Source organism: Dromiciops gliroides, chromosome 1 (assembly GCF_019393635.1).
Source record: "Dromiciops gliroides isolate mDroGli1 chromosome 1, mDroGli1.pri, whole genome shotgun sequence".
Lineage (NCBI taxonomy): Eukaryota > Metazoa > Chordata > Mammalia > Microbiotheria > Microbiotheriidae > Dromiciops > Dromiciops gliroides.
Genome location: NC_057861.1, coordinates 561358326 through 561382389, shown reverse-complemented (window position 1 = coordinate 561382389; position 24064 = coordinate 561358326). Strand labels below are relative to the sequence as shown.

Below are 24064 nucleotides of genomic sequence, written 5' to 3'. Positions count from 1 at the left end.
AAGTTAGGGTGTTTGAGGGAGCACCAATATTTATGCCAGAATAACTAGTATGAGGACAAGAGTTGGAGAGAAGAGAAAGACCATGATTCAGGCACTGAATTCATAAAAAAGAAGGTAGGGAAGGGAAGGAGCAGGAGAGCAGGGAGAGGAGAAGTAAAGGGAGGAGGAAGAGAAGGACTAGGAGGAAGAGGAGGAAGAGAAGGAGGAGGAGAAAGAGGAGGAAGTGGAGGATTCTGGAAGTTAGTTGATAACTTATACTAGAATTTTGATTGGATAGTAAATATGGATTGAGTGAACCTGGAAAGAGGCTACATTACTGAGTGATGGTGGTAGAGGGAATGCTTGGAGGTATGAGTCAAAGTGCAACCAATGCTAGAAAGAGTGGCCAGAGAGGCTGTGTAAGCCAGAAGATGGAAGAAATGGGGGGGGGGGAATCTAATATAAAAGCAAGTTTGCTATCTATGGAGCAAGCATTCCAGAGAACACAATGGAAGAGGCAATAGCTTTAGAATAGGACGTTCAGGGAAGGGAGAAGGGTCAAGGCATGGTAATTTAAAAAAAAAAAAGCCAGAAAGAGAATAGAGAATGGAGTTTGAATGGGGGGGGTGTTGGGTTCAGAATCACTGGAATAGAGGGAATGGACAGGCAAGAGTTTGTTAATCATTGAGAAATCAGGTCAGGTAGGTTATTAGCCTCCTGAGGGGTTCAGCCAAAGGATGGAGTCCTCTTGGGGCATGAGGGGACCAGTGGAAGAAGCCAATGGAATTTCTCTCCTTCCTTTGCAGGCAGGCTAGATCATGACAGGAGAGTGGCAGATGAGGTGTGATAGAATTATGGCTTTTCTCCTTCCCCTTCAGGCAGAAAAGAAGAAAGGCCAAGAGACCCATGCCCACAATGAAATGGCACAGACTACAGAGGAACTTTACCTGCTAGACTCTAGGGAGAAAAACCAGACCTATGATTTTACTGATATAGGAAACTCCCTAATAAGGAAACCCCTTCTAGCAAGGCACAAAAGCACCCTCTTGGCAACATACAGTCTTAGAGAGTTGCCTAAAGCATTGAAAAGTTAGGTGACTTCTTGCCCAGGGTGTCATATATTTATATTTATACATATTTTAAAGGCTGGACTTGAACCCAAGTCTTCCTGGCACCAAGGCTGCCTTTGGCAATAGGTACACAGTGCCAACAGCAAGCAGAGAACTAAATAATAGCCCACGCCCTGCCCAAGACTGAGAATCCCCAGATGTTCCCTGTTAAGGCAGCCAACTTCTAAGGGAGACAAGCCCAGAGCATAAAGGCAAATGTAAATAGAACATCTGTCCGGAAAGTTGTTCAAGAGGACAATATGTTGGAAAATTAACACTCTCTGAAGACAAAGGATAAATATCATGAAAATTAAGGATGGGGCAATTAACCTTCAACAAGAGGTTAATGTGAGTGTCTTTAAACAAACAAACAAAAAAAATGGAAAAAACAGCATAATGATGTGTATAAAGTGAAGCCAAGGTCTTCTAAGGATTTAAGCAGCTTTTGGTGAGATGAGTTTACCAGAGAGGTGAAGAGAGTATCTAGTTTAACATCTTGAAAATTATACCATAAGAGAACATGAAATGAGGTCTGGGGCCAAATTCTAAATCAACACCTGGGTTTGGAGGGTCAGGGTGGGAGAGGGGGGTGATTCTTCAAAATACTTGGCTAGATCTCTAGAGGCCAAAGACTTGCAAGATCAACTCTTTCCTGTACAGACATTGTTCCTTGCCAGAGAATACTTAGCTGCCAATTTCTACCATGAGCCAAACTCCTTTCTGTAGGCACTAAGCAAGGTTGGGGAACGGTAGATGAGGAGGAAAAAGAGGGAAGGGGTGATTGGGAAGTACTGAGTAAAAGTACATATATTTATAAATAAACTGCATTATGGGCAGTTATTAACATCATTGTTAATACTGTGAGAATCTACTTATAAAAATATATGAAAGACTATTACACAATCTTAAAACATTTTTTAAAGGAAAATAATACTTTTTCAAGATTCTCCATTATTTAAATAAGGTCACTCTTGTCTATTAGCTGGATAATTTAAAAGCTCCACTTCATTGGGCTTCCTGTACTGCCCCATATGACCCGGTCTCTTGGCAGTGCCCAGTTGAGGCAGTGCCCAGGTAAAAATTATGGCTAAGCAGGGCCTTTAGTGAAGATCAAACCTAACTTCTACTACTAACTGGGAAATTCTAGCAAAAGAGTTTAAGCACAGAGAACAATTGTCCATTGGTGGCCAGAGGTAGAAGGCATTGTCAGAGATTTGTAACAAGAATCCTGAGGCTGACAAGGCAAGGTCAAGATTTCAGACAGTACAAGTTTAGTGCCAGGAGACAAAGAAGCTATACAAAGACTAACAAAACATGACTGAAATCTGTTGCATACCAAACTCTGCAATGCTCACATTCAAGTCATCACTGTGTAATGGAAAATGTACTATACTGGAAGTCAGAGGGACCTGGAATTGCCAGTTACTGTTTGTGTGACCTTGGGTAAGTCATCTAAATTCTTTGGATCTTATTTTCCTCATCTGCAAAATGAGGGTGCTGGATTAAATGACCTGTCAGGTCCCTGCCAATTCTAAATCTATGATTCTACAGTTTTAAGCCCAGCTCTTCTTCAGTTTCCCAGCTCTCCCAGTTTGCCCAAATCCTAAACCTAATGGACTCACTGGCTCCCATGTCTCCAATCTTTTCATGTCAGTCATGTTCCCATCAATTCCCCCACTACCACTTACTTTTCAACCAAACCAACCAGAATTTATGATGCAGTAGACATTCCATCTTCCCCCTGTCACCATTTTTCTGAAAAAATGGCTAAAATATTTACATTTAAAAGGCTTGAGTGGCAGCTCCAAGGGTCTTTCTGTAAATGATCACAGACCTATAACCAACTTCCCCCAGAAACCAAATGCTATCAAGTACCTTTAGAATTGTAAAGCTTGTGATAAAATGCACACCTGTAGCACCTGAAAGAACACTAAGCTTTATCAAGCCCTGTGAATTACTAAAGTAAAGCAATGAAATGGGTTTGCACCATTATTTTTCAGTCAATATGTGTTTATGTTTTTAGCACTAAAAACAAGTCTATTGGCCCCAAAGTGTCAATTGTCAACTTTATAACTGACCTGGAAATAACAGCAGTAAAGTATTTTAAGCAGTTCATATTAGAAACCCCTATTAACTCTGCTGGGAGTGGCTTGGGGGCACACAAGCTTCATTTTTATTAGGTTTGCTAAATGTTCACCAAAGTTTGAAGATTCCTAAAACTATAAATCAGACCAGCCTATATCCTCATTTTTCATTGTACTAGTTTACTATTTAAATAGGAATAGGAAAGGAAGAATAGATACAAATATGTGCCACTTTGAACACAAGACTATATTTTAAAAGCTGCAATGTTCCTGAAATTTGACAGGTATCCTATAAGTTCTGGAGTAGATTTTGGTAAACTCTTAGGTTACTGTATCACATGTTCATAGATTTACAGCTAAAAGAGACCTCGGAGGCCAACCCTTTCATTTTCCATTACATTACAAAGTTTAAGAGGCATCCAGGTGGCACAGTGAATAGAGCACTGGGTCTGGAATCAGAAAAACCTGAGGACAAATTTGAACCTCAAAACACTAGCTGTGTAACTCAGGGCAGGTCACTTAAACTCTCTCTGCCTCAATTTTCTCAACAGTGAAATGGGACCATCATAGCACCTACCTCACAGGGTTGCGGGGACTGAATAACATAATGTTGTGTCCAAGTGTTTAGTACAATGCCTGGCACATAGTTGGCACTTAATAAATGCTTTTATCTTTCCCCCTTACAAAGGATCAGGGAAGTAAGGTCACATAAGAATTGAGCATCGTATTCTAGGGATAACTAGAATATATGACTTGCATAGAATAGGTACTTAAATATTTGTGAAGATTGAATTAAATCTTATAGGGACTTTTTTTAAGTCTCTAAAACTTTTTTTTTCTTAAAAACATACAAAAATACTCCTTTGACCTTCACTGAAACTGCACACATGGAACTGATTTAACTATCTGTCTCACCTCGTTAATTGGAGTGTTTTTCCCATTGGCACCAATTCCCTTAGTTTCCCATGTAGCAGACCATGAGTCAAAATTCAAATATTTAGGATTTAATAAGGAAGTAACAGAGCCCTGGCTAGCATTTATCCCTCAAGGACTCTATCAATTATTATTACAAACACAGTGAACTTTTTTTGCTTCAATTTGAAAACTTTTTCTTTTCTCTGTGTGTTTCTATATACATACATACATACATGTATAATATACATGTATAATCTTGTGTGGAAGAGAGACTGGGGGCAGGGTCAGAGAAAGAGAGAGATGGAGAGAGAGAGAGAGAATGAATGAATGAATGAATGGATTACAATGACAAGTGTAGGGCAGAGTTGGGATTAGGAAATCTTGGGCTCAATTTCTCTCAGGGACACATGCTAAATGTGTCCCAGACAAGTCATTCGAATCTCAGTGCCCTAGGCAACTCTCTAAGATTGTAAATTACAAACTAATTGGGCAGTCTCTTGATCAGCATTTATTAAATGCCTACTCTGTGCTCTACACTGTGCTAAGTGTTGGGGATACAAAGAAAAGCCAAAGACAATTATTTTGCTCAAGGAACTCACAGTCTAGTAGGGGAGATGATATATATATATATATATATATATATATATATATATTATATATATCTATATAGATATATATATATATAAACAAAATATAAATAGGAATGAACTAGAGGAAAATCCATGGTGGGAAGACATGAAGGAGGAATCAAGAAAGGCTTCATATTGAAGAGGGAACTTTCCCTAGGACATGATGAAAACCAGGACATAGAGATGAGAAGAGAGAGTTTTACAGAGATGGGGAACAGCCAGTGAACATGTCCTGAGTCTGGAAGTGGAGAATCTTGTGTGAGGAACAACAAGGAGTCCTGTGTCACTGCATTACAGAGTGTGGGGGAAGAGAGTGAGGTATAAAAAGACTGGAAAGGTAGGAGGGAGCCATATTGGAAAGTATTTTGAATTCCAAACGGAGAATTTTATATTTGATCTTGGAGGGGTTAGGGAGTAACTGGACTTTATTGAATAGTAAGGTGTCCTGGTCAGACGGCTGCTTTATGATCAGTGAGTAGAGAGGATGGACTGGAGTGGGGAGAGACCACTGGCAAGGAGACCAACCAGCAGGCTATTATTATAATTCAGGTATGAGGAGATGAGCGCTTTCACCAGGGTAGTAGTAATAAGAGAGGAGAGAAGGGGGCATATACAATGGATGCACAAAGGTAGAATCATTAAGCCATGATAATAGGTTGGGGGTTGGGGTTAGAAGCGGTGAGAGAAAGTGAGTAGTTCAGTCTGGCCAACTGGGAGGATGATGGCATCCTTGATAGTAATAAGGAAGTTAAGAAGGTTGTAGAGTTTGGGGAGAAAGATAATGAGTTTAGTTTAAACATGTTGAGTTTAAGGTGCCATGGGGACATCCAGTTTGATATGGTAATTAGAGATTCAAGCCTGGAAATTAGGAGAGAGAGGTTAGGACTAGATAAGTAGATCTGAGATCATCAGCATGGGAGGATGATAATTGAAACTATGGCAGCCAATGAGGTCACTGATGGAAAAATACTACTTAATGGAGATTCCCTGAACCACTTAAGGTCTGGAAAAATAACAAATCTAGCAAACTAGCTAACTATCTAGGCAGACATGATTCAATTAGAATTTTTAAAAATATTTTTTGAAACCAAGGATGAACCAAGAACTTTAAAGTCTTTTATTCTGACTTAATACAAATTAGTAACTAGATTGGTTAGATAATTGACTAGAACATGGTATTAGGAAGGTAACAGTAATTGTTCTCATTCCCATATGGACCAGTTAGCTTCAATTTGTGTTCTCTCCTGTCATGGATCAGTTGTATCAGAAAATGTTTGCAACTCACAAACAAGAAACATACTGAATACTTTTCCATGGTCCAGTGAAAATCTATCAACTTCCAGAAAACAAACAACTAAACAATAAACTTGAAAACCCATTCCTACTGACGTGAGATATAGAACCCATAATCCCTTAACTCTGCTTAAATACAAGGGTATCTGTAACTGTTCCCAGGTTAAATCACAGTATGAGATAGCTTTTAACTTATTTTAATTAAATATGCTATCCAGCAAGTTTAAAAGTGTTATAAAAATCAAGTAAGCAACAGGAATATAAAAGAACAACCATGATTACTTTGGATCCATCCAATGATCCATTAAGCACCACCATATTTCGTTTTTGACTCAAAAGCATCAAGGTATTATTTTTGTGATGCCCAAGCTGAGCGATCACAATGCACAATCAAATAGCCCATTTTCCCTTGCTAGTCTATTATGAATTTGCAGCCATGAATTTGGCTAAACTTTTTGTCAAGCTTTTCATTTTTTTAAAAACTGTACAGGTCACAAGGGGGGGTGACTCCCCTATTCAACAAAGGCAAATATTCCATTGGGCTAGAACCATGAATACATATTACATAATTGTAACTCTAAATAGTACAAATCCTAATATAAGGATCCACTTCAGAAGAGTCATCATTCGCACTAATCAGGACCGAGCTGTACTTCTATAAGTGAAAGGTGCTATACTAATTGCTAAAGGAAAAACTAAATAGTGGTCCCTCCCCTCATGTAGCTTACAGTCTAGTAAAGGTCTATAAATTTACTACACGCCATGTAAAACTATGTTTCCTTTTGCTTTTATTTATCCTTAGTGCATCTTCCTTAAGTTTTTATCCTAGTTCTAGGGATCTTTTCAACCATTCGTGATGCTTTAGACTTACAGAATCAAAGCACTGGATGGGACATTAAAGGCCAATTAGTTTAACTCACATCTAAACAAGAATGTCCTTCATAACGTTCCCAACAATCATTCAGTCTCTGTTTGAAGTTCTACAATGAAGGGCACCCACTACCTCTCAAGATAGCCCATTCTTTGAGACAATTCTAATCATTAGGAAATTTTTCCAGGTTTCAAACTGAAACCTGTCTCTGCAGTTTTCACTCCTTGCTCTAATTTCTTGGGCACCAAGAAGACATCAAAGACATCACTTCAAACATTCCACCAAAGCAAAATATCCTCCTAAATCTTTTCTGCATGCTAATTAATACCAGCTAGCATTTACATGGTGATTTAAACTTTGCAAAATGCTTTACAACTGTTATTTTATTTTGCAACAACCCTATGAAGTAGGTGCTATTTTGACACCCATTTTATAATTGAGGAAGCTAAATCTCAGAGGGGTCAAGTGACAGGTTAGGAGGGGTTGAGAGGCTAAACATCCCCAGTATATAACCATACTGTTACCCTTGTCTGGAACCATTCCAATTTATCCATCTCCTTCTTTATGAATTATGAGTGTAGTTTAGATCCATAGGACAACACACACCAAGAAGCTTGAGAATTCTGAAGGAGCAGGAGCAGCATCTTCATGCCCCCTTGGCACTGCTTCTTTACTCTGATCCCTCAAAACAAAACAAATTAGACTCTATACCCCTGCCCCTCCTCTGCCTCTTCAGAGGCTATCTGTGAATGGAAGTTCGAGAGAAGCAGAAGGGATACCCATGTATGGCAAGCATGTTTCAAGAAAATTACAGCCTAAAGTATCAGTGTATCCAAGCATTAAAAAGTTAATGGGGGGGGGGCAGCTAGGTGGCTCAGTGGATAAAGCACTGGCCCTGGATTCAGAAGGACCTGAGTTCAAATCTGGCCTCAGACACTTGACACTAGCTGTGTGACCCTGGGCAAGTCACTTAACCCCTACTGCCCTGCAAAAATAAAATAAAATAAAATACATTTAGCTAGATGGCGCAGTGGTTAAGCACCAGCCCTGAATTCAGGAGTACCTGAGTTCAAATCCGGCCTCAGACACTTGACACTTACTAGCTGTGTGACCCTGGGCAAGTCACTTAACCCCCATTGCCTGTAAAAACAAAACAAAACAAAACAAAACAAAAAAGTTAATAGGACCATTTGTTGCTGTTGTTCAGTCATTTCTTTGTGACCCAATTGAGGGTTTTCTTGGCAAAGATACTTGAATGGTTTACCATTTCCTTTTCCAGCTCATTTTACAGATGAGGAAACTAAGGCAAACAAGGTTAAATGACTTGCCCAGGGTCACACAACTAGTAAGTGTATGAGGCTCAATTTGAACTCAGGTCTTTCTGACTCCAGGCCCAGCACTCTATCCAGCGCAATTTACAACTGGAAGGGGCATTAAGAGCTACCTAGTCCAAACTCATTTTACAAATTAGGAAACTAAGGCCCAGAGAAATGAGATGATTTTTTTTCAAGGTCAGTTGCCCAAGCAGTAACTGACAGGCAGTATCTGACTACAAATCCAGTGCTCCTTCCCCTCTAGAATGCTGCCTCTTAAGTCTTTCCTCCTTTCTATATCCCTGAGCAATCCACATTTTCAATAGAAAGAAGAGAGGGGAAAATCATGCTTAAGTAAGCAGACATCCCATACCCATGAGACATCAACTCTCAGACAGGTAACCTCCCAAGAGGTTAGGTACTTTATTTCTTAGCATAATTATTCCCATTACTCTTCCACTGAGATAAGAGAAGATCCCTTAGGCTGTCTTCTCCATTCTTCTATGGCCCAGAAAAGTCAACAGGAATTTTTAAAAAATATTTTTTGCTTGAGGGAACTAATTAGTGAAATCTTACCAATTCATCAACTCCTACCTTGCAGAAGGACTCAAGAGTTTTCCTACACTCTGGGTTAGATATCAATACCACTGCTGAAGAGAATTACTTCTTTATCTAATCCACTCTAAGGAGTGGCTTCTTGAATTGTGGGTTGCAACCTCATATAGGATCTTGTAACTGAATGTGACAGTCATGAAAAATTTGGGAACAGCAAAAAGTTATGTATACCTATTTTATGCCACCCAGGGTGGCATAAAAATTTATCAGGCAAAAAGTTGTTCCAAGTGGAAAAATTTAAGAAGCCCTGTTCTAAGGCTCTGCTGAAGCTAAGAAGTTATAATCTGACCTTAAAGAGTTTACAATCTAGTAAGCAAGGACAGGCACAGGCTATAGGTGAGGTGTGCTTGCATTCCCCAACATACTGAAACTAGTAAGGGAGATAAGATATGAACACAAATATAGAATACAAGGACAGAACATGGTCAATAGCACAGTGGAGAGAGCACTGGACCAGCAATCAGGGAGACCAGAGTTTAAATACAGTTTAAGACACTTACTAGCTGTGTGATCCTAAGTAAGTCACTCAACCTGTTTGCTTCAGTTTCTTCAGCTGTGAAATGGAGATGCTAACAGCACCTAGCTCCCTGGGTTGTTGCAAGGATCAAATGACATTATTTGTAGAAGGTTTAGTAGAGTATATGGCACATAGTAAATATGTTAATAAATGCTTGTTCCCTTCCTCCTTCATAAGTTTCAGAAGTATATTTCCCAGTGCTATGGGAGGTTGAAGGAATGGTCACTTCTTGTAGAGGGTTTCATTTGATAGTGAAAATGGCATCTGAACTCACAAAAAAAGCTGTCAAAATTCATCTGAGCCATTAATTTTAAGCAGATCCTAGTAAAAATAAAAGTTCAGACAATACCCTGAAATTTGGCATAAAAATATTTAACTAGATGTATAAATGTATTATAGCTACAATGGAGTGGTATACACATCCATATATTGTCTGGGATCAATAATCTAAAAAACAATCAAATCTTGAACAGAAAATCTGATGATTCCATTACGTGACAAATTCAGTTCAACAAAAAAACACACTCATCAAATACTTGCTGTATACAGAACCTCATGTTAGGCACTGAAGAAGATACAAACTGTAGATAAAATATGGGTCCCTGACAAAAACACAGATGCCCATAGTACATAATTTATTATTGCATAATTTCTTTAAAAATACTACAAGCATATATAGTACATACTACTATATAGTAATACTATTTATATAATTTCACAGCAAAACAAGGTACTATGTGAGGTCTAAGAGAAAAGGATACTAGCTAAGGAGATCAGAAAAGGCCTTTAAATAAATTTATTAAATTAAATTGAACTAATAAATGAATAATAATTGAGGCAATGTTGGATATGTGAGGAGTAGTGAGGTAGGTAGCTGGACTTGGAATCAGTCAATCTTGCCTCTAACACTCAGTAGTTGTATGACCCAGGCGACTCACTTAACCTTTTAAAATTTCCTTTTCTATAAAATGAAGCAGTCGGACTCAATGAAATCTAAGATCTTCCTTTCTAGCTCTGTGATTCTATCATCTTATGATTTGCACTTTAAAGATGGGTAAGAATTCAAGAGGCAAAGGGAAGACATTCCAAGCAGGAGGAATGATAGTGTGAGCAAGAGCATAAAGACATAAAGCATAGGGCATATTCAAGGTGGTGCCATATTGTAGTAGGCTCTGGACATCAAAAGAAGAATTGGTCATTGTTGTCATGGCTCCCTCAGATAAAGAATAGGGGTGGAAACTCTGATGCTACTGCTTCCTGCTTGCTCACCTTGGTCCAAAGCAGGGATATCTCTTAGGTGAGCCTCATCTTTCGCTGTGATATATAAAGAGGCCATGGGATTGGCACTGCACATGAGTTTAATCTAGACTTCAAGGATTTGGTCACCTAATATATATCCTTTCTCTCTATTGCCCCCACAAATAATTCCCCTGACTTAAAAGTCATTCTGGGGTAGCTAGGTGGCACACTAGATAAAGCACTGGCCCTGGACTCAGGAGGACCTGAGTTCAAATCTGGCCTCAGACACTTGACACTTACTGACTGTGGGACCCTGGGTAAACCCCCATTGCCCCACGAAAAAAAAAGTGAATCAACAAGCAATTATTAAGGTAGACAATGTGCTCAGTTGGAGGAGGAAGAGGAGGAGAAAAATAAGGAGGAAGAAGAGGAGAGAAGTGGTCAAGATGTGGCCAGACTTGGGTTTGCTGGGGCTCCCTGTCACCTTCAATGGTTCATTGTCAATCACAGGCCAGAAGCTTCATAAAAGTAAGCTGCTCTCATAGATCCAGAGACTTGAAACCAGGGATCAAGAAATGAAATGCTCTCCTACACTTGAGAAATCATTCTTGACTCCCCTATTTCACACCTCAAATCCTGTTCTTGAAATCATCCTGAGCTATTGCCATCTTTCTCCTCCCTTTCACTTTTAAACTTCTAGTCATCTAAATATGCAACCTTCACCATCTCACTACTCACTCACTCATTTCTCAACCCTTATTAATAAATTAATAAATAATCAATATAATGTTACTGAAAATACTCTCTCAAAAGTTACCAATGATGGAATATTATTGTTCTATAAGAAATGACAAGCAGGATGATTTCAGAAAGGTCTGGAAAGACTTATATGGACCGATGTATAGTGAAGTGAGCTGAACCAGGAGAATACTGTGCATGCACAGCGACAGCAATGCTGTTGGATGAAGAACTGTGAATGACAACTATTCTCAGCAATATAATGATCCAAGACAATCCCAAAGGACTAATGATGAAACATACTATCCACCTCCAAAGAAAGAAATGATATTAACTGGACACAGACTGAAGCATGCTATTTTTCACTTTACTTCTTTTATTTTTTCTTTTATTTGAGTTTTCTTATACAAAATGACTAATATAGTAATGTTTTACATATTTGTATATGTATAACCTATATCTGATTGCTTACTACGTCAGGGAGAGGGAAGGGAGGGAGAGGAGAAGGGATAGAATTTGGAACTTAAAACTTTAAATAAAAAGGTTTATTATATTTTTTAAAAAGTTACCAATGATCCATCAGGCTGTAAACTCCACGAGAGTAAGATTGCTTCATTCTTTGTATTTGTATTCCCAGTAACCGGCACTTAAGAGGTGCTTAAATGAATGCTTATTAATTGACTGATCATCCCAATTGCTAAATCTGATGGCTTTTTCTCAAACTTCATTTTCCTTGAACTTTCTGAAGGTTTTTACACTATCCATCAAAGCCTCTTGAGCAATGTCACATAATCCAAGGAGGGCTGAGAATACCCAGCTTTCCTTTGATTATATGACACTGCTTTCTCTCGGTTCTCCTTCCTCTATGACTGTTCCTTCTCAGTTTCCTTTGCCATTTTACCATTTCTTTTCTACCCCTAAGGCTCTAATATGGGCCCACTTCTTTCTACCTTGATAATTTCATCAGCTTCCATAGGTTTAATTATTATCTCTAAACAAATGATTCCCAAACTATCTGAGCATAATATCACTCCATATGGAAGTTCAGCTCTATATCTCTAACTGCTCACTAGACATTTCTATCTGGTAGGCACCTGAAACTCAACATGACCCAAACTGGTCTCATCTTCTCTACTTAATCTGATCTTTCTCCAAATTTCCCAATTTCTGTTCAAAACATTGCCATCTTCCCACTCACCTAGGTTTGTAACTTGACTTCTCCCCTTCATCCCCATATTAGATCAGTTATTTTATTAAATCTTAATTCTGCCTCCAAAGCATTTCTCACACTTATATTCTCTCCGTTCACACTACTACCACCACCATCCCCAGTTCAGGTCTTCATTACCTTTAGACTGTGATGATTAGAACAGCACTCTAACTGGTCTCTCAGACAGTAGTACTTGCCTTCCTTAATCCATCCATCACATAGCTGCCATGCTATAGATTCATCCATTTTACTCCAGTTAAAAAATTTTCAGTTACTCCTTTTTGTCTCTAGGATAAACAATAACTTCTCAGTCCAGCATCTACAATCTGGTTTCAGTCTTTCCAACCCTCCATATTCTTTCTGTTCAAACATTCTCTGTTCCAATCAAACTGGCTTTCCCCCCAAACCTTGTTGAGGGCACTATGTTGCTTGCATTTATACAATTTGTATATATACAAATATACAATGTATACAATTTATATAATTTGATCCCTGCAACGTATTCTCTCCTCATCTCTGTCGTTCAGAATTTTCCTCCAAGGTTCTAGTTGTCAATGTTCACTGCCTCCTCACGTATTCCCAGAGTTCTTTGTGTTCTTCTTTAACTCCCTCACTCTTCCCCTATATAATACTATGTACTCATGAGCCACCTTCCCTTTATGACTGATGGCAGAAATTATTTCATTTTAGCCCATAGATCATCATTTAAGGCAACGCGTTCACTCAGTAAGTATTTGTAGAATTAAATGGAGCTATAGGCAAAATGGAGCCACTGAAGATTTTTGAGCAAAGGAATGTCATAAACAGATTAAGAAAGATTGGCCTGGGGGCAGCTAGGTGGTGCTGTGGATAATACACCAGCCCTGGATTCAGGAGGACCTGAGTTCAAATCCGGCCTCAGACACTTGACACTTACTAGCTGTGTGACCCTGGACAAGTCACTTAACTCCCATTGCCTGACCAAAAAAAAGAAAGAAAGAAAGATTGGCCAGGCAGGATTATTAGAATGAATTGAGAAAAGGCAAGAATGGAGTTATAAAGACATATATACTAGTTAGGGAGAAAGTAGATGAGGATAACTGAAAATACATTAAGTTCACATATCATTTTGAATCATTCAACTTTTAACATATATTTACTATGTAAGATGATATTTTATATTTATTTAACACTTTAAAATTTACAACCTAATTCTGCATTTTTCTGTGATCCTCAGAACCCTATGAAGTAGGTACTCCAGATATTCAATTCACCAATTCAATTCAATACTCCAGATTATTTCAGTTTTATGGATGAGAAGACTGAGGCTCACAGAAGTCAAATGCCTTGCCCGTGGCCACAAAGCTAGTGAGTGTCAGAGACAGAATCTGAACCCATGTCTTCCTAACCAACTCCAATTCTGCCACACACCCCTAGACATCTCCACCTATTCTTACCTCAAACTCAAAACACCCCAAATTGGACTCATCACTTACCTTTCTCATTAAACATTCCCTATTTTTGTTTTGGGCACCTCTGTTTCTGTTTACACACACACACACACACACACACACACACACACACACACTTCTTTTCCTCAAGGGGAACAAAGACATACAAACATGAAAAGTTAATTAAGGAAGATAATGACAAGGAAGATTAAGTTATATCAAGGATGAGTCAAGTAAGTTTTCTAGGAGTTCAGAAAAGGGATCTTTAGGTAATGTATTCAACCAATCTCTGATTATTCACTGTGGGTTGGAGTGCTTAGAGAATAAATCATAAAGGAAGGGATACGTAAGCAATGTCTTAAAAAGTTAGTGATTTTTAGGTGTGGATAAGAAAGAATTTCAGTCAGAAGAACTGGTAAGAGCAAAGGCAGAGATGAGAATGCTTAAGGCAACTTCAGTAGACAGTGATTCAAAAGTGAGTAAGTAAATTTGCCTAAAACTAGAGTGTATTATGTAAGAAGCAATGACAGCTAAGTATTGCAAGGTAGGCTAGATAAAGGGCATTGAATACCAAACTAATGATTTTGGACTTTATAGAAAAAGGGAGCTTGGGGGAGGGAGGAATAGATCTCAGAAGAAACTCCCTCTACTGGCCCAGATCTACAAATGTTCTGTGGCTTAAGTCTTAGAGTTGCCTGGGGGCACTAAATGATCAGGCCATTTGTCCAGGATCCCCCATCTAGTGCATGAAATCAATTCTTCCTGACCCTGAGCCTGTCTGTTACACCATGCTGTCTCTCAATTGAACTTGATAACTGATATATGACAGAAAGCTTAGTTAATTAAACCTGAAACAAGAGGTCTACAAAGTAGCAAATGGCCTGATTCCAGACTCATTTCTTCTCCCTGCCCCATCTTCCTGGCAAAGATGTTAATGGACAGTAAGTTGACACCTTGGGTATAAATAGAGACACTTTCTGGTCCGGTAAATCCCATAATGATTATTGCAAAGCCAGATGGCCTTACAGCTGGTATATATATGGTAACTTTACAGGGCCATTTTTGTTTTGAGTAAGCATCTGAATGAACATGAACCCTTCTTCCCCTCAAGGAAGGTTCCCCTTCCCCCCATGAAACAAGCTTGGAAATGGGAGGGGATCCTGAAGCTCTCTGGCGTCAATGTAGGAATATATCAAGTATCCTATAGTACTTGGCCTAGTCCTTACCGAAAGCCTGGACAGAATTGGCCTGTCTGTCCCCAGAGCAACAACAGAGATTAGGAAGTCAAATGTAGTTCATGAAGTATGAGATGGAATAATTTCAAGAGTCATCAGAGCCTGGGTGAACTGGACTGAGCCCTTGGTCAATGTTTTACATATGTTTGTATCCCCAATACCTAGCACAAAGATTTCACACAAATGATGTTGACAACAAGTATGGTGACAAAGACAGGGGGCAGCTAGGTGGCACAGTGGATAGAGCACTGGCCCTGGATTCAGGAGAATCTGAGTTCAAATCCAGCCTCAGACACTTAACACTTATTAGCTGTGTGACCCTGGGCAAGTCACTTAACCCCAATTCACACACACACACACACACACACACACACACACACACAAGATGAAGGAATGGCATACATTCTAATCTGGTCTACAGGTACTACTGTTATATGGCACATTCTATAAAACTAAGACAAAAATATTCACTTTCTAACTATATAAAATCAGAGATTGTGATTGAGTACATTACCAAAAGATTCTTCAATTGTGCTAAAAGAGCTGACTATTTAAAGGGTGATGATTCTATTCACATATAGTTTTCAGGAAAACATGTTTACTAATCAATTTGGAAAGCTCAAATTAATCAGCAATTATTTATTATGCAAGTACCTTCTGTTTGCAAAAACACATGGGGCAGGGGGAGAAGAAGGTAGATATCTACTCGATGTGCACCATAAATGTTACATGTGATATACAGGTCATATGCCAGACATCTACAAACTCCAACTATCCGACATCTTGGTCATCAGGTTGGCTCTGACTCCTATGCCCAACTTCAATTCCCATACATTACGTAACCAAAAACCGAGGGAACAATGTTTCATAGCAGAAACTGAATTCTTAAGTGTGAGGTTTGCTTTTCTTTTTTGTGTATGTACCTCTGTTGCCTAGCATGGTTCCTTTTATGCAAAAAGTGCTTCATAAATGCTCAGTGAATTACTAAACTGAATTGACTGATTTTAAAACTATACTTTAGTTATAATTCCATTTTACTAACCAAGTGTTTAATAAAATTAGGGTCTCCTGACCAGCTATTTTCATTCCCCGTCTCAGTTTGTGGGTTTTAATGCCACTGTTGCTAGATTAAATACTGGAAGTCATGGTTAAAATCGAGTTAAAAGCTTCTAATAATTTTATTTTTGAAGCACTAATGTTTTTTACCTCTACCTTCCACATAATATCAAGTATCCAATTACCCTTTCCAGCTGGAATTGAGATATAACAACTTGTCACCTGAGATAAAGACCTATTAATATTACATAGCACAGGTAATGGTGATCTGAGTGCGGGTAAGGACAGCCAGCAATTCTCCTTGCGATATAGGCCAAACTGTCTTGCATGTGGTTTGTGTCTTCATCATTCTTGCCTTCCTGTTTCCTACCACCCTTGACTATGGATTCCCTAGACCCTTTTTCAGAAGTCATGCAAAGAAGGTGGGCCAACTAACCATGTATTATTTATTATACTGTGTGGTTGTTTAACATTGTTTTAATTTTACTCCATAATCAACCAGATATAGGAAAGGAATATGGCCATTTCATGAAAGAATACTGATTCTCAGGTAGTGGTATAGATTAAGTAATCAACTAATCAATAAATATTTATTAAGCTCTAAGCACTGTGCTAGAAACTAGGGATATAAATACAATAAATGAAACAATGCTTTCTTTCAAGGAGGTAATATTTGCTCAGCAGAATACATCCTTGAATATTATGATACAAAACCTGTTTATGCCCAAATTTGGAGGCAAGTTAGGAGATGTTCTTTGGAAGTTTATCAGATGCCCTCAAGATTGATCTGAACCCAAGATAATGGGAAGATCTTTACTCAACCTGTAGTTCTGGCTTAAAATATTCCTTGTTATTTCAATTCTGATAATTTCCTAAATAAAAATGGTCACCAAATAAAGCAAATTAGGATAAACAAGGTATGGTGTAAATATTCGGATCCTTTGAGGATAATCCCTAGGAAGCAGAATAGTAGAGTAGAAAGAACATTTGTTCTATAATCAGAGAAAGTTCCTGGGTTCAAATCCTTTTTCTATTACTTACAGATTACCTGGGTTACCTTGGACAAGTCACTTAACCTCACTGGGCCTTAACTTCTTCATGTGTAAAATGAAAGGACTGAACTCTATGGCCTCTGAGGTCCTTTCCAGCTCTATGATCTTCACTAGTAAATTGTTGAGGTTTTAAACTCTGAAGCTAGTTTGGTGCAATGGAAGGAGACCTAAAGCTGGCAGTCACAGGACCTGAGGTTCAAATTTCAGCCCTGTCACTTATTACCTCTATTACCTTAAGCAGATACCTTGACTCTCCAGGCACTGGTTTCTTCATCTGCAAATTAGGAGGTTGGACTAAATGCCTTCCAATTCCAAATCTATGGTCTTATGATCTAGGTCTGAATCTATGATACTCTGATCCTGCCCAGGTCTCAGTTGACAAGTGCTTTGTAACAGAAAACTGTAAAAATCTTTTCAAGAAGGTGAAAAAATTAATATTATTATTATCTAGTATTTATATAGCACTTATTGTGTACCAGGCACTGCGACATTATACAAATATTAGCTCATCTGATCCTTACAACAACCCTGGGAGGAGAGTGCTAGTATTCCCATTTTACAGATGAGGAAACTGAGGCAAACAGAGGTCATACAGCCAGTCAGTGTCTGAGGTCACATTTGGATTCAGATCTTCCTACCTCCAAAACTAGTGTTCTATTCACCATAGCACCTACCTGTACCAAATTCTCAAGACCACCTGAAGTAATACAGCTATTCAAAGTACTAGCGGATCTCATGGTATATTATAAAAGAGTAATCAAAACTTTTGGTACTGGTTAAAAAACAATAAAGTAGATCAAGGTAACAGACTAGATAAGCAAGAAACAGAAGCATGTAAAAATAGTAGCCCACTTTTTGACAGATTTAAAACTATAAATTACTGAAAGACTCCCAATTTGACAAGAAGTTTTGGTAAACTGGAAAGCAATTTGATGGAAATTAGATTGATCATTATCTTATTCTACACTTCCCAAAGCTCAAAAAAAAAAATGGATACTGGACATGAATATAAAAGGACACCAAAAAAATAGAAGAAAATAAAATCAGTTATCTTAAAGAACTTTAGCTAGGGGGAAATTTTGAACTAAAAACAATGACAGAAGAGATAATAAATGATGAATCAGACAAGAAACTAGGCAGAGGTTATGTGATTTGCCCAAGGTCACACACTAATATAGTCTCTGAGGCCAAATTTGAAGTCAAGTCTTCCTGACTCCTGGTCAAAAACTCCAACCACTGCATCACTGAACTGCCTCAGTTCTGAGTGGTAGGAAATATTTGTATCTTCAAAAAACCCATGGCATACAAAATGTTATTCCTGACAATGGAACCCTCTCTTCAAATGAAAATAGGCGTTTCTGTGAAAAACAACCAGAACAGGATTTTCTATAGAAATTACAGAAACTAAATACATTGCAATATGCTTCTTAAATGTTACCCTGTACTCTTCTGGGAGATTTCAGATAATCAAGTGTCTGGCAAAATATCAACTGCCTCTCACATTTGTATAGGCCTTTAAGGATTACAAAGTGATTTCCTCATGTCTGTGACGTAGGTAGTCTAAATATTACAAATTTTACAATTTATAAATAAGGAAACTGAGGTTCAGAGAAGTTAAGTGACTTGCCCATTGTTACACAGCTTCTAAGTCCCTGAATTGGGATATACCTGATATGGAGCTAGGGATACTGTCTAGTTAGTATATTCTGACAGCCTTTGGTCTTGAAGTAAGACATTCTGCCAGAGTACCTTAATCAGGGTAAGCATCCTAAAGATAAGCCTTCATACTCAATTATAATGCTTAGGTAGGTTTTTTTTTCTTTTTCACAATGGAAGGGAAAAAATGGGGGCCCACTGCTGCTATCACATAAGCATCTTGTCCTTCCCTCTAGTATCTTCTTGAATATTGGCTGTTAAGGACATCTCCTCTGGGATTTTCAGACTAATTCCATCTCAGATTTCACCCCAGGACTATCAGGAAAACCCTCACCAAATGAACAAAGGCTGAAGAGGGGGAAATTGTCCTTTTGGCTTGAAGGGGATAATCATGCATGGTTTTTGTGCCTGAGGTCTTCAGTTTGCTCATCTGTAAAATGAACAAGTTGGATTGGATCAAGTTCTTAACTTGCGGTGAATTCATTTTAAAAAAACATTTTGATAACTGTATTTCAACATCACTGGTTTCCTTTGTGATCCTCTGCATTTTATTTTATACCTATAAAAACATTATTGGGGAAAAGGGTTCATAGGTTTCACCAGACTGACAAAGGGAGTTAAGATTTAAAAAAATTTAAGAATTGCTGGATCCAATGATCATTCCAAACCATTTCAACTCTATCTTTCCATGACCTCTGATCCCCAAAGAAACTGGTAGGGGAAAAAGTACAAATGCTTGTTGGGAAAGTCTTGCTTTTCTCCTCATTTCTCTCAGAGGTTCAGAACTAAGGCTTAATCTTATTATATACAGAAAACTAAGAAATCCCATCTTTCTAACTTCATCTCATTACACCTAAACAGACAGTGGACTGTGAAAAGATTTTCCCTTTCTATTATTGTATCTTAGTCATTATCAGTGAAGGATGTTAAACTTGTGATGCTTTTCTGAAGAGGAAGCAGTTCCTGTTTTTGAAGTCACTGCAGGGTTTGGGATTTGATCTGTTGTCCCCATTTTTTGTGACAGAGGCATTTGTTAGCTTCTTAACAAAGGAAACAGGGGATAAGGGATGGGAGAAAGAGTGAAGGAGAAGAAAAAGCTTTCAGCCCCAAATAAAAAGGGTCTGCTATATTTTATTTTACTCTAATATATGAACTAAGCCAAGCTTTCCTTTCCCCTATATTTTTCAGCACCAGAAATCAGCAATTGTTTATGTGCTTACGTAGGAAGACAGATACAAAGCAAAGACCATTTGTCATCTGTTTTCCTTTTCCATTTTCTCCAGTTTGCATATGAAGCTTAAGCATGTCTCAATTCTCAGGAAGGAGCAAAGAAAAATGCCTTGGATTTAATGCCACCATTCTTAATATGACTTCCATATTCTCATTAATCAAGCCTTGGCTTGATGAGTGCTCCCTTTTTATATGATCCTCTCTAGACATCAGGATAATTTCCATGACAATAGCTCACAATGACAGCCCAAAGATCAAGAGAAAGAAAAGCAAGCTGGAATTCGAAAAGGGAGAGAAGAATACTGTGAGAATGTTTCTTCTAAAAAATAACTTAACAAAAGATGAGAGCAATTAGTAATGGTATTTGAGAGATAAGACGATGCTATTAATGATGAGAGCATTTATGAAATTATTTTGGTCACACAGGCTTATAAATGCTAGTCCCAGAGCTTGAGGGCATGGAACACTCTTAGGATAAAAGGGGCTCTAGGGAATTCTGGGGCTAAGTTGAGAAAAGTTTAAGGTTGTTTCTAAAAAGGGGGGGAAAACCAAACCTGTCCCATAGTAAGTTTTTCAATACAGAATATCATAGCATATCATATTTTTATTTTTTATTATTTTATTTTATTTATTATTATTTAATTTTATTATTTTTTATTATTTTTTTTTGCATGTCATATTTTAAATGGAGAAGTATTACTAGTCTTGAAGTATTCTCCCCAAATCCCTGTAATTTAATGGAGGACATGAGAATTCTCTAGGAAACAGTTTGGCAAAGACTGGTTTGAGGAACTGGTAATTATACTGGTTATTTTTCCTTAATGAAAGTTTACATCTTGAGAAAATGCAACAGAGAAAATTAAATCCCACTGAGGATGGGGACAGGAAAATACAAAGCTATTCCCCCCGCAAAACAGGGTGAAAAAAACAGAAAACCAAACCCTATTGAGTAAAGCAACAAGAAATACACAGGAAAGTTGATGAATTCAGAAACATTTAACTTTGCTCTGAAGGATAAGCCATGCATGTGTTAGGGTTTAAGAAATTGCTGTCTAACGGGTAGGATGGTGAATGAGCCTAGCCAATGAATAGTACAATATATACTATGGACAGATTCACTCTAGGTCTCTTTTCTGAAAAGGCATTTGGTGTTCAACAAAGTGGGGGTGGTGATTAAATTGTCTCCTCACCTCCTGCCTCCAAATGTGAATAAGTACTGTGACTGCTTATACAGAAGAAACAATCATAATAACACTATTTTATTCTCAATGCATGGACCCTGGAGATCTAGAACTGGATTTACATTTCTTTAATGGTACTATAATGAACATCTCTGATTTTTTTTTTAATGGCAACAAGGAGACTGAGGAAGGGTAGAGTATCCAGTTCTTTTATTTCTCCAGAATGCTGACTTCCTGATTTTTTCATTACTACACAGATCACTGGGATGTAATACTTGGCAAGAAGTACTGACAGGATAATATGTATAATAGCAGCAGTATCAGATGAATTGCAACTAGCAGTTCAACAAAGAAGTACACAGAGCTGAGTGACTGTAATTAAAAATAAAAAAAAAAGAAACAAACAAAAGGATCAAACCCCTAAGAAGCTTGAAAGATCAAATCTAACACTGCACCATTGCTATCCAGCATGTAAAGTAATATCTAGGAACTGCAGTAATATTTCAGAGCAATGGAAAATGGAGGGCACTCCAACCACAAATGTTACCTAAGACACCACACTTGGGACTTACCTACGCTGGTAGGAAATATATCTTCGTTATTGATCTGTACCTCAATCCAGTCCATGAGAAGGTTCATATATTGGGGGGCTGGCAAGGCAGTAGGTTTCTTGTACTTAAGGTCATCCTGCCACCGGTACTCATATTTTGGGCCCCCTGACATCACAGGACAGGTCCTCTCAGTGCAGAACTCACAGATAGTGCCATAGATCAGATTGATACGGTTGAAGAAATCTACCACATGAACTGCAACCCAGTCATTCTGGTCTTCCCCACTGGGCAGCTGTACTGCTGCCTTCAGGTCCACCCCAGAGTTCAGAGAGGCCTGTGCCCTTTTGTGGAGCTCAAACCTTTGTGTGCCCGGTTCAAATTTGCGCTTGGGCCGGAAGGTCTTGTCTTTATTGAAAACCTGCTTCAGGGCTATTGACATTGTCTTATTTTCCTCTTCTCTTCTTTTGCAGGAGGCAAATAGGCACCAAGAGCTTTTTGGTGATATATCACAGCTCAGAAAGGTTTTCCACTGCCAGCCCTCGGGCCCCAGCCTTGCAGCCACTGTTCCGGGTCTCTTTTAAATGCTCCCTTCACTCTTCCTTTTGAATGTTTTCCCAAGAAACCTCATGTTCCCGAAGCTAGAAGGGAAAAACACATATGTGAGTTCCTGGTTTCCATGTGGTATTAAAGGTGAGCTAGGCACACTCCTAGATGACTAGACCTTTATTTACTGGAAGAAGAAGATTAGGGGTTTAAGCTACCAAACTGTGAATCTGAGTTATTTCTTCAAAACTGGCAACCTCCCCCCAAAAAAAAACAAACAAAAAGAAAACAAAATACCCAAACAAAAATCCTCACATATTCATAGATTAACATACTTGAATAAATGCCAAAAGTCTGCTAGATTTTACCAATAGAGTCACAATCTAAAGACATTTCTCAAAATAATGTCTATCAATGGGATGATGTGCAAATGACTCTACAACTCTTAAGTAGGGCACTCAACCTGAACTGTTTTTTCTTCATGGGGAATGCATTTGTGCTATTGCCATTTCCCTACATGGTCTACCCTTGTAGCAGCACATTTTATTAAGTCAGCAATGTCGTCTGTAACCATTAAGCAGGGAGAGCATAACTGATTTTCTCAGGGAACCAAACTTTTGCCTTATGAACACGGGGTTAAAACCCAAAGAGCCAACAAGTCCCTGTGTATATGATTGATTGTGTAGTAGGGTAAGGCACAGGAAAAAAACAACAACATGGAAAATGACTACAATGATAATAGAAAGAAAAATTACCACAAAACTGAAAATAAATACTTGTATTAATTACAAAGAAGAAAGCATGACCCCAGAGAAGAGATAAGAGAAGGAACTTCCTTCTACTCATTTGCAGAAATGAGATAGAGGTGTGGAACAATGCATTTATTTTCAGATTTTTTTTTTTTTTGATGTGTTGACTTCACTGATTTTTCCCCGTCATCTTTTTAAAAAAAATTCTTTTGTTATATGAGATGATTCTCTGGGATGAAGGAATTGGGGAAATATAGGGGGATCGTTAAGTAAAAGCAAACGGTATCAATAAATTTTTCTTTTTTAAAGGAGCACTAGCTGTTAAGGCAGATGAACTAAATTCATATTCTACCTCTAATATCCACTCTATCTATGTAGTCTTGGACAACTCACTTATCTTCTCTCATCCTCAATTTCCTTACTTATAAAAAAAGGAGATTGGAGTAGATGGCTTAGAAGGTCCCTTCCAGCTCTATATTTCTGACAACTACTGTAGTATTCTTAACAATACATGAAAAGGATTGTGTCAGTACAATATCTAAATAGTTTTTTAAATTTTTTGCCCATTAGAATATTAACTGCTTAAGGGTAGGGATTGTTTTTACTTCTATCTTTCTATGCCTAATGCTAGAATAGAACCTTGTACATAGTAAGGACTTGATAAAGGCTTGTTGGAATGAATTGGAGTTAAGATGAAACATTATGTATACTTCTCATTTCACTGGGTAACATTATAGGGGAAAGGTCTCTAAAGTGGTTGCATGAAATTGTAAAGCTTTTATACAGACAAAATGAATGTAGCTTGAATAAGAGGGGAAACGATTGATAGAGGGGGAAAAAACCAAAAGCCTTTGCATCAAAAATCTCTG

General features: G+C 38.2%; 1 protein-coding gene across 2 annotated transcripts in view; it reads right to left on the bottom strand.

Annotated features, from left to right (window-relative positions):
- MOB3B (MOB kinase activator 3B) overlaps window positions 1-24064 on the bottom strand; it is a 291776-nt gene that overhangs the window by 164813 nt on the left and 102899 nt on the right. For both annotated transcript variants that reach the window (XM_043979420.1, XM_043979419.1), the window contains one exon: window positions 21925-22541. In XM_043979420.1, coding sequence (XP_043835355.1) covers window positions 21925-22342 — 418 coding nt within the window. In that variant the 5' untranslated portion in view covers window positions 22343-22541. The remainder of the gene's footprint in view (window positions 1-21924; window positions 22542-24064) is intronic.